At 41.9% G+C, this 14,400-nt stretch overlaps 1 protein-coding gene across 4 annotated transcripts in view; it reads left to right on the forward strand.

The window, feature by feature from the left end:
* The window catches only part of UTRN (utrophin), a 386,253-nt gene that overhangs the window by 62,862 nt on the left and 308,991 nt on the right, over positions 1-14,400 (forward strand). For all 4 annotated transcript variants that reach the window (XM_055714514.1, XM_055714513.1, XM_055714516.1 and 1 more), the window contains 2 exons: positions 11,052-11,144; positions 12,530-12,607. In XM_055714514.1, coding sequence (XP_055570489.1) covers positions 11,052-11,144; positions 12,530-12,607 — 171 coding nt within the window. The remainder of the gene's footprint in view (positions 1-11,051; positions 11,145-12,529; positions 12,608-14,400) is intronic.

Below are 14,400 nucleotides of genomic sequence, written 5' to 3' on the forward strand. Positions count from 1 at the left end.
ATCTTCACATAAACCAGAGCTCTTATTGAGTCTTACAGCAGAGCTCAGAGGGTTCATCTCTTCTGCAAACTCAAGTAAAGCCATCAAAAATTCTAGTTCTTTTTCAGATGGAGCTTGATCAGCATGGAGAAGGGACTTCAAAAAGATGATGCCCGTGTTGGCGAGGGTTTAATCATCTAAGGAAGCCTTTTAATCTGGCATACAGTTAGTGATTACCTGTAAAAATGTGCTTTAAATGATTCTGATTAGTTACAGGGGAATTCTTGGTGAAAGGTAGAGTTTGATTTCAGGTCCACAGGGTAACTTACTGCTCTGTTAACCATACATTGTTTGTTACACATAAGTAAAAGGGGAGTGAACAAAGATTTTGCAATCAACCCTAGTTTTGACTTTTCCAAAATTCTAAATAGTTTCAATCTGTATCTATTTGCTTGGCATAACAGCGGGCCTGGGATTTCTAGATCCATCATATAGACTTCTGACACTTCAACTGATAATTACATAGCATAGTGGCTAGATACTTGCACGTGCAACTCTAGAAGGTTTTTAGAAAACTTGATAGGCATGTTGAGGGATTCAGGAGTCTTGTGTCCCACTTTAGACTCTGGAAGTACAGGTTTTTTTCTGCCCTCTTTACTTTCTTTACTCCTACTTTCTGGCCCTGTTCCCTGCCCTTACTATTACACCCTCTTGTGTCAGAAAGCTTGCCTGCCCAGCAAATCCCAGCAAATCTGGAGTTTTGCTCACCCTGCCTATTTCATTCCCATTTCTTTGTCACTTAGTTGCTTACCTAGCAAGACCCAGTTTTTCTTGTTAAAGCTCCAGACCTGCTCGGTCTGTCCTTCTTTTCCCTTCTCCCACTCTACATCTCTTCACCTTCCCAGCCCTTACAGGATTTGATGCTTGTGTGTTTGGTCCTATTTTTCCATCTCTGTCTAAGCAGTCTTAGCCTTGCCCTCTCTTTCTCCTTGGAGTCAGTTTTTGCTGGCTTTCATGTTCTTATTTTCCAAGGTACTTTTCCAAGTTTGCTTTCAGATGGGTTGGTTTCCTCTTCTGCTATTCCTGAACTTGGCAGGTAGGACCCAGAGTCAGCACAAGAAACATGATGCCCTGACTCTAAATTTAGACCCATAGAGTCAGATCTGTCACAGCCTGTTGGAGCTTAGGGCTGTCACTCTAGATGAAGTTCACAGATCCAGCGTGGGCAAACTGAGGCTCTTCCTTCCCCCAAAGAATCGTGTCTTCATTACATTAGGGAAGTTTTTCCCACAGGGATGGCAAAACCACTTTATTGCTGGGAAGGATGTGCTCTGCAAGAAGAACATAAACCCCTGGAGATGTTCGTGTGTTTCAGTGAAAATAACACTGGATTTCCCTGCCCCCTGATCATAAGTCTGGGGAGGGATGGCTGCTGAATGGAGCCAGCTGGGGGCTTTGTTCCAAGGTGTCAGGAACTGCCTTTAAAGTCCTTGCATGCCCGAGAGCTGTGCCTCCCTTCCCCTTTTGTCATGGTCTCCCATCCCTTTCCAATCCAGATTCTCAGCTTCAATTTTCTTAGTCTTATACAGTCTCATTTCTGCATTTGCAGTGTTCTTGTTCCTGATCCTCCAGGTCCTGTGCTGGTGCCCTGGCATTTGCACTGGCCAGCAGCTGCTGCACTGGCAGCACTCAGAGCTAGGACCTGCCAGTGTGGGCGAAGCCAGACCTTCCATGCTTTTTTGTTTATAAGCTCTCTCCTGCTTTGCAGTCTTCCAAAATGGGTTTCAGTTTAAAGAGCAAAGAAGAGGTTGAGGCGCAGTTTGGGAGCAGATTGCATCCTCCAGGGCTCAGCTCCAGGTTAGCCTGTGAGAAGGCAAGTGCTTGGTGCTGGGGCTCCTGTGCGTTCCCTCTCCAGGGCTCTGACTGGTTCCTTCCCCTGCAAGGACACCAAATAAAGTGAAGATGGGAGAAGACAGGGCAGTAGGCAAACTAGTGAGCTGTGCTTGGAGTGCTTTGCAATGTGATGGCTTTATATGTATCTTAAAATTAAGAGTCCCTCCCTCATTATACCAGGCATGGATTCATTTGCTAACTGAAAAGTCATATCTGACTTTCTGGGGTGTGTGCTGTATAGATCTTTACCACCGTTTTTTTCTCCTTAATTTTCTTCTTTCCTCTAAGGGTGGTTTACATAATAGTAAATGTCAGACCCCATACTTCTGAAGACATTTTGCTGCCTCACTGCTGACTTTTAGCAAATGTGATAAATCTTTTTAAAGACAAAAGCATACCTATTCAAGCTAATTAATTTCACATGACCTGAGATACCTGAGGCCAAAGACATTTCAGCAGGGATATTTTTTTGGAAAGAGAATTATGGAGTTCAATTTATTAGTCATGCAAGAAGAGAGATCAAAAAGATTGATTTGGCAATTTTAACTGTCCAAGGCGACATCACCTAAGATGATCTGTAGTCCTTTTCCCAGTTCAGTTTCTGTGGTGCAAGCAAAGAAATACTTGACTGCTAGTAAAATAGTCTCCAATCTAATTGCTCCTGCTGCTTTCCACTGCTGAATTAAACTGTAAAACTTCACTCAAAGACAGCCAAAGCTTATAAAAATTTTGGCCTTAACCTGAGGAGCAACTTGGGTGGAAAAGAATTAGTGTTTGCATGAACTGGCCTTGAAGAATTCAATTTTAGTCTACTTTTTTTCTTTAACTGTATTACTTAGTCTCTTTTTCTGAGAAGAGGTCAAATAGGACGTGAATTAACCAAGATGCAGGAAAATAACCTTTTCTTCTTTAATAGTTTCTGAGATATTGTAAAGATGACTAATCTCTAGCATAAAAGCAATAATATACAGCAGTTCACGATCTCTCCCAGATTTAGCTACAGCATGAGAATTGCCAGTTTCCTGCCTTCCTCTCAATTTGCTGCTGTTTTCTCCTCTAAGAACAGGGTACGGGCAGCATCTTCCTTACTGGACTTCAGAGCTTGGTATAGAAGTGTGGATTGTAATTACTTCTGGTTTTGGTTAATGCTCTGGACTTTGGGATAGTTTAATTCCTGGTCTTGGCTATCATCCCCATTGTTGGAGTGTGTGTATTTGTGCTTGACCTTCTCGGGCACTAGAGCTGAACCCGGTAGAGGTACTGAAGCAAATCCATCCCTTTACCTGTTAAGTGCTAATGAGAACAATAGTCAACTTGGTCAGCAGGATATTTTTTTTTTTTTTTTTTTTTTTTTTAAGGAACCAAGTTACAACCTGAAGTTAGCTGACTTGGGGCAGGGGGAGGGGAGGGGAGAAGATAACCTTGCAGTCTTGTAGGAGAAATAACTGACAGTGACAAGAAGCGTGGTCCTAACTGCCCCTGCAGGTAGTGATACATAATGAAGCTTAATTGCAAGCTGAGGTTAGCACTGTTACATTAAACATAATAACAACATAAGCTTATGTAAATTCATTCATAGATATGCTGGGGAGAAAAATAACACCTCACAGAATTGCTGATGCCTTGTGTACGTTTTGCTGCCTTGCTGAGTCTAATACTTGACTGACAACATGACAGGAGGGAAAACATACAAAAGCAAATATGTAAATCTGTGGATTGAGATATCGTAGCTTTTCAGCTTTGCTGCACCTTAAACTCATCTCTGCCATCTAGTATAATCAAACTTTTCAGTGTAACTGTGATGAGTCTTACTTTTTTCTCTGTTAGTCTGAAGTTGTAAATAGCTACTGTATTGCTTGTAATTATTTTATTGTTAAGCAGTAAAGATATTTAATTCAGTCTATAAGGTGTTTTCCTCCTGTGATTTTAACTTTGGTTTTTTTCTTACTGGGTAGTAATAGTTGAATTCCTAGTTTTGGTATTAGTGTCATGTAGAGATGCCTTAACTACTTGGGCATGTTCAGCTTAGGGTAGAGCATATTCAACTGCAATACATGTCACAGTATAGCTAGTGTTTTTATGTGCACTGTCCTGTAATTCCTGCATGTCAGTGGAAGAAGAATGGAAAAGTAGTATCACATTTTATTAAAAATACTTCTGTAAACAATGACTATGGTCTTAAATTAGAAATTGGCAAGATTGTTTGTTGACATTAGTTTACTTTTTGCAATGACCTTTTTGCTTTCTGAATTGTTTCCCACATCGAGTTCCCATGTACTTGCCTCATGATGCAGCAGCACTTGACATGTTTCTTACTCTCTACTGGTCATGGCAAAGTGTAGCCCCTACTCCTTGTGTTGTTTGTAATTAAGTTTAAACTAAGTAGGTGGTTACCATGAGTTCCCTACAAATGTACTTGAACATTATGGATGGTTCATGTCCTAGGTTAAGAGCCTGTTCAGTATTTCCCCTTCTCAAGAAAAAGGGGAAGGGTTCTTTGCAGCTCTACTGCTATTTTGACCTGTTTACTGAGCGTCTTATTGGATGTTAAAAACAGTCATCTCTTGGTCAAAAATAATTAACAAAAGACAACTCTGACCTTCATATAAGTGACATTGGAAGATCAGAAGAATTTGATGGAAAAATCAAGATCTACTGCTTCCTGTATCTTTTCAGGGTGTTTTGGTGTTTCTGACGTGGCAGGTGATCTAAATGGCAACTAGGGCTTTTCCCAGCACTGTTCTGAGCAGCCAGAACTTGTCTGCTGCATTCCCTTGGTGGCTGGTGAAGGTCATACGTATGCTTTTACAATATGCGTTACTTCCCCGGTGACAGCCAGTGTGCATTACTGTGAAACTGAGAGGACCTTTCATCCTGGTTTCAATGAAGTCACTAGGAGGTCTGAATCAATATCACTGAGGGGGATGGGAACTAGGGGTGCCTTATCTCTTACTCTCAAATATCTTTGGCATTCATTTATTGGAAAAGTTAGGTCTAATAATGTACCTTCAGTAATTATTGATTTAAAGAACATGTAAATTCTCTGCTACAGGTAACTGGTGACATAAAACTGCATGTTTCTAGTTAAAGAACTGGATGGACATTAAAACTTCTTTAATGGTTAACTGCATATAATTTCATGTTCAAGAACAATATACAAAGAGCATAAATGGTTGTAATAAGATGATAAATAATTTGTGTTAAAAAAAGAGGCTTTGTCTTACTGGGAATTTGTGACTCCCTTTAATTCTCTGTAACTTGGCTCATTAGTAATAAAGGGATAGTTAAGAACGTTCTACTGTGAAATATATTCAAGGAAGATTGCTGCTTTGCAGCAGTGTGTGGCTTTAGTAGAACAAACTGTAAATGTTGATGGATGATGTTTCTACTGTCAGTTACACTGGACTGACTCTTTAAAAAATCTGCTCCGGATTTTGTTTATGTCTTCCTCTATTTCCTGGGAATGCTTTCTGGCAAAGAGAAGGAATGATTTCTGCACAGTCATTTTGGCTGGCCTGGGTGACCCTTCTTTGCAAGTAATGCTAGATGCACACAAGGAAGTGTGAGTCACCCTTTTAAACCTGATCCAGGTAGAGGGGCTGAAAGTCTGCCAGCGGGCATGTGAGGGCTCCTGTGGCTGCAGGGAGATCGCTGTGCATGGGCTCTCCTCAAACCCTGCTGGTGTCTCGCTGGAACTTGCAAAACTGATGTCCGCAGTGACTGGCCTTACCACATATGGCTAGCATCTGTTCTCCAGCTCCAAGATCCTTCAGAAACCGCTGCTGCTGCTGCCCCATGAGAGATGAATCAACAGAAAAAGTGTTTTCTGCTGTGGGATAGCTAGCAAATGTTCTTTGTCTCTTTCCTCCCCTCCTCATGTTAGCATAAAGGCTGGCATCAAAATGTTTATTGGAATAAACACAGCATGGTTGATTAGATCTGGGTCCGATCCTTGTGTGTGAGCCCTGTGGTGGGTTAACAACTGTGTCACCACGCGAAGCTTATAGCAGCCTGAGCAGGCCTAGAGCAGCTTATGCACCGACTCCAGCTTGTATTTCTCTACTTCCCTTTCTCTTGGTCTGCCTTCCTTTCGCTTCCCTCTTTCTTCCTCTTTTCCTTATGCCAGTCCCCGCTGAAGTGAATCAGCTCCTTTCTTGCTGTCAGTGCCAGTTTAAAGCACTGGGGAACCAACGTTGCCTCTGTTCTGTTCTTTTGTTTGTCTTATCAAGCCCTTGTCTCTGCTACAGCAGCCCTGTGTGTGCAGCTCTGCTGGCAAAGCCCTGTCAGGCAGGCTGAGGGAACGAGGTTTCTGCCAGTGTCTTCTTGCTGTCACAGCAAATGTAAGCAAAGCTGAGAAAAACTACCTTCTGTTAACTGGTAAGTGTTCAGCGTGGGGGGTGTGAATGTTTTACACCCTGAGTCGGCACAGTTCTCCTGGTACGCAGCGTGTCCTTTTATACTATCTTTGTACTATAAACGGGACCCTGTTTTGTCCTTGACCCATTATCTGCCTCGTATTTGTACAGTGCTTAGCACAACGTGGGCTGCTCCGGGAGTACTTACCAACGCAACCGTGACCAGCCGTTTGCCCTTGCTGAAGGGCTCAGCATGGCTTGTCACTGTCACTCTTAGAAGGCAAATACTTGGATTTCTTGATCCATTATGCTCAGCGATGGACTGCTGCTCCTTATGGGATGCTGGCGGAGCCTGAACTGCTTTATCTTTGTGTAGTCTTTAAGTATGTAGAAAGTGAGTAAAATACTGTCAGTTCTGAAAAGGAGAAATTGAGATTGGTTTAGCATACTGTATACCAGGCAGGACTCTACGGAGAGAGAGAAATACATACACTGTTTATATGCTGCATGTATACATACATTTATTTGTGTGTGTGTATACCTGTGGGTACAGGCTCTTTTCAGAAGGCCAGATTGCTTTCTGGAGGCTAGGAGTGAGCGGTGTAGGTGTGGGCAGGGATGGCGGGGGAAGCAATACGCAGAGCCCCGTGCCTTACCCTGGATTTCTGCTCCCTCCCAGAGCCCTGGCTCTTGCTGCAGCAGTCTGCCCCAGCATAGAGCTGGTCCCAGTGCTGGCCGCTCCGTCCCAGTGTGGCTTAGGGCAGTCCTGCCTCCATGGGCCCATCAGGTGCCCTGTGGTGGGTCAGAGCCAGGGCTTGGAGTGTTCCTGGCCCTGCTGGAACTTGGTTTGGGTTAGGCTCCCTGACTAAAAGCTCAGGTCGTGCCTTAGTGGTCATGTATTGTGGATCCCAGGTTGCTTCTGCGCTGCCACAGCGGCCTGTCCCTCTAGGCTCAGTGGTGGGTGCTACATGCGAAGCTATGGAGCTCTGCCTCTGCTTTTTCACAAGCAGATGGCAGTGACGGCAGCAGCCTGGCCTGGCTCTGGGCTGGCCCGTGCCTCTTGCAGGAAGTCATGCATAGCCGTTCTACCAGCATTGCCCCAGAGCTTTTCCTTGTCCACTTTTGGGAAGTGGATGTATGGGTCCATCCCTTGGGCTGCCATTTTATAAAACTATTTTCCAGCCCCTTTCTAAGCTTAGTGCACTTAACAAATCGTATAGGTGTCGTAAACTGGGATATGTAGTTGCTGTGTCTGGAAAAGGAAATTAAAAGACTTCCTGAAGCACTGCATCCCAGGAAAGCAGTGCTTTCACTGCTGAAACGGTTGGTCACGGTTGCGTTGGTAAGTACTCCAGGAGCAGCCCACGTTGTGCTAAGCACTGTACAAATACGAGGCAGATAATGGGTCAAAGACAAAACAGGGTCCCGTTTATAGTACAAAGATAGTATAAAAGGACACGCTGCGTACCAGGAGAACTGTGCAGACTCAGGGTGTAAAACATTCACATCCCCCACTGCTGAAAAAGCAGTGCTTTCAGGAAAGCTACACCATGCACTGGAGGACAGAGCAGTGATGTTCCCGATTGCAGACGTGTGGCTCAGACAGCAGATGCTGCGTGGAAATGTGTGTCCAGGTGTTGAGGAAATGCACGGGTGGGAGGAGGCAGCGTGAGGAGAGTAGGGTGCAGCCGTGCACGGCCACTGCTCCCACTGCAGCAGCAGCACTGTGGGCTGGCTTTGTGCCCTGATGGGACAGCTGGGGCTGCCTGGGTGGCCACTGCCACCAGGTGCCTGCATGTCCCTCAGGTGGGTGTGGGAAGCTGGAGGAGCAGGTTTCTAGCTTTCCTGACAGGTATGCTGCTGTGGAGGTGGTGATGGGCTTGGCGGGGTGTGTGCTGCAGCCCTTAGCCAACTTCAGTCACCTTGTGCTTGTGGAAGTGCTTCATGTGAACTGCTTGGCTTCCCACAGAGAGCGTTGTGCTAGGGTTCTCTAAATACTGAGGCTTTGCATGTTGCTGTGTCTCTGAGGATAGTTGATACTTTAATAAACTTTAATAATATTAATAAATTAATAAATATTTAATAAAATACCTAAGGAGTAGCTTAGGTTGTATAAATGATTTAATACTCTTCTGCTGACTCTTTAAACTGACAGCAAGATGTGGTGCTCTGATGGCCAATGAAATTGAAAAACCATTCTCCTGAGAAAGCGAATCTGAATTATTTCCACCATCATAGCAGGGCACGTTGCGTAGGGCTGGAACATACCATGACCTGTTCAAATGAATGACTGAAAGCAGGAAGTCATTCAGCCTGTTTTCATGCTTGTGAAGGGATGGGAAACGAAGAATGAAAGCTGTATGCTCTTGACACCCTTGTTGTACTGTATTAAATGAGGCATCTTTCTGCTTTTTCAGCAGATTCAAATCTTTTCTTTTTTTTTTTTTTTTTTAACCCTTCTGGTCTTAAGGCAGCAAATTTATTGAGGCTATATAGCTATTACATTCTCAGTTTTGGTATTAAGTCTGTTACATGTGTGCATTGTTTTAATTGTATAAATAGAATTAATTGTAGAATTAGAAAGGCCTTACTTCTGTGTGGCCTTTGACACTGTCTCCCACAGTGTCCTTGTCGCTAAATTGGAGAGATGTGGGTTTGATGAATGGACTGTTAGGTGGATAAGAAATTGGCTGGATGGCTGCCTCCCAAGTTGTGATCAACTGTTCGGTGTTTAAATGAAGATCAGTAACAAACGGTGTCCCTCAGGGGTTCATGTGGCGACCTGTAGTGTTCAGTATCTTAATCTGTGACATGTGGTGGCTTTGAGTGCACCCTCAGCAAGTCTGCAGATGACACCACACACTGAGTGGTGCAGCCAGTTTGCAAGAGCGAAAGGATGCCACCGGGAAAGACCTTGCCAGGCTTCAGGAGTTGGCTCATGTGAACCTCGTGAAGTTCAACAAGGCCAAGTACAAGGTCCTGCACCTGCGTCAGGGCAATCCCCAATATCAGTACAGATGGGGGAAAGAATGGATTGAGAGCAGCCCTGCAGAGAAGGACTTTGGGATACTGGTGGATGAAGAATTTGACATGAGATGGCAATGTGCGCTTGTAGCCCAGAAAACCAGCCATATCCTGGGCTGCATAAAAAGAAGTGTGGCCAGCGAGCTGAGGGAGGTGATTCTCCCCTGTACTGTGCTCTCATGAGACCTATACTTGAATGACTTAACAGGTCTTTTTTGGCTTTCACAATGAGTGTTTGAGACATTGCATCCAGTGAAACCTGTTAGCTCCTCCTGTCTGCTATTCTGGATGCATGAACAACGGCCCCATGCCCTCGCCAACCTACTTCTAATGTTTTCCTTGTGGCGATGCAAACAAAACTGGAACCAAATTTTGCTGGCATCTGGGGTAATTGCACTGTGGATCATCCCCTCCTGTTATACACCATAGACTGTACAAGAGGTTTCCCTTATCTACTTCTAGGTATTCCCGTTCTGCTCCAGCATGCTCTAAGGGTTTGGTTAAGTTTCTGTGCAGCAGTGAAGCATCTGAATCATCTGTGAACAGTGCATGCGCTGTAAGGAAAGCCTTGTTCCTTACTGTGCTAGAAGGGCTATAGTTGGGCTCGGGAAGTGGCAATATGTCATGGCAGAACGTTAAATATCAATGTTCGATAACAAATAGCCCGATTTTGGTATTGGTCTGACAGCTGCATAGCTTTCCACACCCTTTACCTACATATATGTCAACATGTGCATATACACATTTTTAAGCATGACTTGTAAAAGTAATTGGAGAATAAATTTTCCAGAAAAATTAATTGAAAAACTAATTTATTATCAGACACTGGGCTAATATCTGTGTATTTTTAAGAAGTGACCTTAGTTATATGATCATTCTCACCACTGTTTAGCTGGCTGATACACACATAGGTATGTTTCTGTACAGGAGATTAAAATATGCCTTTGCAGCTATTCAACTCTGATTTCTTGTGAATAGTTTTAGTAATATCAGCTCTAATAATTAAACTGGACATCTAAGAAAAATCCATATACATATTGGAGAAAAACAGGTATTTGCCAGTAAATGGGGTTCAGTGGGCAGTTCAGCTCTTTTTTTTTTTTTTTTTTTTCTGATTTTAGCCAGTATTTGGCAATTACTATCAGCTGTCAGGGCAGGAGAAGCTAAGTGCAGGCAGAGGAGATCTATGCCAGCTAATTCATGTCATGGAAGATAGGCCTTGGACAGCCTTCTTTCTGAACAGCAGTGTTACAAAGCCAAGGTGATAGAAAAAGACGATATTGGAGTTTTAGTTATTTCTTAGAAAATATCTCTTTTTCTCAGATTGGCACTTCAAAGGGACACCGAAAGCAGTAGCTTAATTGATCTTCTGGCAGGCAGCAAGTGAATATTACAAAGGAAATGCATTTACTTTGTTGCTGGCTGCTCATGGTTTTGCCTCCTGCTCTGTAACACTTTCCCATGTTAACTTTCTTAGAGTCCAAGAAGTACTGAGATTAAAAGGGAGCATGAAAAAGATTAACGTGATTCTCCTGTCATCTACCACCATTCTTGTGCAGAGTCCCTCCACCTCCAAAGACAATGAATATTAGAAATGTATGATTTAAGGTAGCTCTGAGTTTCACATTTTGCTCATTTTTCCAAGCTAGAGAAAATAATTTATTTGGTTCAATATATATTATACCTTTTGACCTACTAATCTGTGTAAGAGAGCACCAGCAGATATAAAGGAAAAACTACCTTTTTCAGGGAGGTTTTGCTTAAACACTGTTTTTATTACTGCTTTTGTGTCTTTGGCAGAGTGGGAAGCCCCCGGTTAAGGACATGTTCACAGATCTGAAAGATGGAAGGAAGCTTTTGGACCTTTTGGAGGGTCTGACGGGGAAACCTCTGGTAAGAGAAATGTGTAGGAGTCATGTTCCCATTTACTAAAAAAACAACCAACCAACCAACAAATAAATGAAACACACAACCCTGTAGCATGTCATTTTAAAAATTATTTTAATTTATTTAAAAATCTATTCTGCTCGTAGTGTGTTCTTGTTGTCTACAGCTCCAGTGAAAGTCCCATGAACTCCACTAATGGGATATAGGGTCAGGCTGAAGGTAGCTGTGTAACCCTCTCCTGAGGGTTAGCACACTGTTCTGAAAAGCACATAAAACCAGTGGTGGTGTTCATGTTGTGTATGTTTTTAAGAGATCTTTTAAAGATCTGGATCTGGATGATCTGGAAGAGCAGCCTTCAGCTGGATACCTGTGGACCTTTCCTAATAAGCTCCTGAAACATCCCATAAAGAAAAAAGGGAACAGCTGGTAGGCAATGCAAAAGTCTACATCTCCACTGAAAAATCCTTTGTGATTTAGATATAAAAGGGCTGAAAACTCTTCCCCTGCTAACACTGGTGCCTCTTCAGGAAGATACATGAGGCATGGTGAAACCTGTGCCATCACTTGGGATTAAATTCTTGATTACACTATTTATAATAAAGCTCAAATTTGTTTATTGACCTTATGGGGAACCTTCAGCCTTTTAAAATTTCACCTTGCAAGCTGGCCTTGCTTTTTAAACAGATGCGTTTCACTAGTACTTCTAATGATTTGTCGTCTGATTTGAAGTATACTGAGGACAAAAGGCGTTTTTAGGTTTCTAATTCTGTTGATTACAGTGTTCCAAGTTCAGCTCCATGCTTTTACAGTACGACCATGTTCTGCTACAGGAGTTAAATTATGGTGATTAAAAGCAAATGGAGTGGCAGGTATTGTCAAGAGTTGCAGTGGGTCCCCCCCCCCCCCCCCCCCGATATTAAAAGGAAGGGAAAGTCAGGAAGTATAACTTCTTCCCAGTATGCAAAGGTTTAGCAGGCTTTCAGTGCCAGAAAAACAAATTGCTGCTTGTTCCCTCTTGGGAGCCAAAAAATTTCAACTACTCTGGCAAGCGTTCAGAACCCTCAGATTTTCCCCAGGAACTCCCACTTTGCTGTTGTATTGCCAGTTTATAATTCTGCAGATGCTGGGAATAAAAGTTCTGGATTTACCAAAGATGAACTGAAAAGCATTTTGAATCCAAGGCTTGTCCTGTGCCTTGAATTGAGGAATAATGTTCTCACCAGTCTTAATTTTGACATTGTGGGTGAATTTGTCTGGCTTTTATTCCTACTTTAAAAAAAAATAATCTGGAGAAAATTAAGACAGATTTCCTGTTGCTTGCTTTATCACTTATTTCGTTTGGTCTGTCAAGTTAATTCTGATGTGAACAGATTGTAACTTTTTCTTTTCAGCCTAAAGAACGAGGTTCCACACGAGTACATGCCTTAAATAATGTCAACCGAGTACTGCAAGTCTTGCATCAAAACAACGTGAGCATGTTTACCCACAATTTTTTGACTGACAGTGAAATTTATTCCTGTGTGTAAATGAGTTCAAAATGCAGAGAATAAAGATTTTTTTGGTACCTAAAATGAGATTTCAGTGAGATGGGTAAATTGTTCTCAGTTTTCCTTATCTAATGTAGAATTTTATTAGTTTTGTGAAATCTTAAAATGCTAACTTAATAATGATATTAACTACACTGTTTTGGTGAGATGTGTTCAGCTCCCAAAAGCAAAGGTGGCTTGAAGCTCTTCTATGCATAGCTCGTGAACCTGGCGGGACAAAAAAACTAATTTCAAGTGATGATGCATAACTTGTGCAAAAATCTGTAAGTGTATGACAGGTCTTGTGTGTCTTTTTTTCTGTGTCCTGCTCTCAATGTCCAGGAGGATCTTTCCTTTGACATGACAGCTCTGTGTCAATTCTGTATTGCGTGTTTCTAGTTTGAGGTATGGTACCTGATCAGATGAACATACAAGCAAACAAAGGCCAATCCCTCTTTAACAAAAATGAGAACAATAATAGTTTACCTGGAAGCCAGTAGTGCTGGAATAAAGCAATATTCTTCCTCTGAAGAACAATTCCTGAGAAGTATACGTTCTATAGTTAGCATTTCTATTTGTGAATGTCAGGGCACTAAAACAACTTAATAAAAACATTCTGGCAATAAAATACATCTAATGCAAAAAGGCATTGACATAGTTATGCAAACTGTGGATTGAAGAATGATTCAAAGGTGCTGTATGATACTGCAATTTCCCCTCCATGTTGGTGGACTACTGTCATATTTCTAGGAAGCAGCCAAAGTGGTGGGTGTTTTGGTTTTTTCTACTTTGAGGTACTGTAAATGCTAACTTTTTTTCTAAGGATAAGTAATGAGTCTTTCCAGCTTGAAATTATTTTATTTTATGAAGATAATGAATGAAACAACGTTGAATTATAATTAGTTCATCCTTAAGCTGGCAGGATCTGAGTTTCTAGAAGTAAACAGATGGCGATAGTTAGCTGAAGGTTAAGGTCATGTACATGATTTACACCTACTGCTTAACTTTGTTAGAAAGTGTGTATGTGTTAAGATGAAAAGGCATCCACTGAAAAGCAGTTGTGTTCTGTTGCCTGAGAATTTGTGGACTGTATAATGTTCTCAACTTGAGAAATAATTTATAAAAGTGTTTAAATATATTATTCAAGTATCAGACAAGTCTAGGGTGTAGATGTTCAAGTGATCCTGTGAACCTCATCTATCTGATGAGCGGAATGGTTCTAAGTAATGAATTTCAACTTTTTTTGATTTGTGGACCAAGCTTTAAATAATAATAATTCTGCTGGAAGTCATTGCATATAGCCAGTATCAATCTTCTGTCAGTAGTACTCTGTCTACTGTCAACTTTATTTTATTAATTGTCTTTACTTATGTCTCAGTCATCCACTCACCATCCTAGAGGAGTGCAGTTGCATCCTTTAGAGCACTGGTTTAGCTCAGAATCATTAAAATACAGAAATGGACATGTGGATTATTTTCTTTTATGTATAGTGTAGATAGCAAGAGAAATGCATTATGGTTATTGATGTGCAATTAAAATGTGAAGTGTTTATTGTTACCCATTCTTAGGACTGTTTTTCTTCTATTACAAGTGAAAAAACATCTGGCAATTTAATTGTTTTATTTTTGTGACCTTGACCTTTAGTCTTGCTTTCTGATCCTTGTGTTCTAAAGCACTTTCCAGTGTGTTGCTTAATGGTCCACACTGGTGATTCTTTTGGCCTGTATAATTTAGTT

This window comes from Falco cherrug, chromosome 6, assembly GCF_023634085.1.
Source record: "Falco cherrug isolate bFalChe1 chromosome 6, bFalChe1.pri, whole genome shotgun sequence".
Lineage (NCBI taxonomy): Eukaryota > Metazoa > Chordata > Aves > Falconiformes > Falconidae > Falco > Falco cherrug.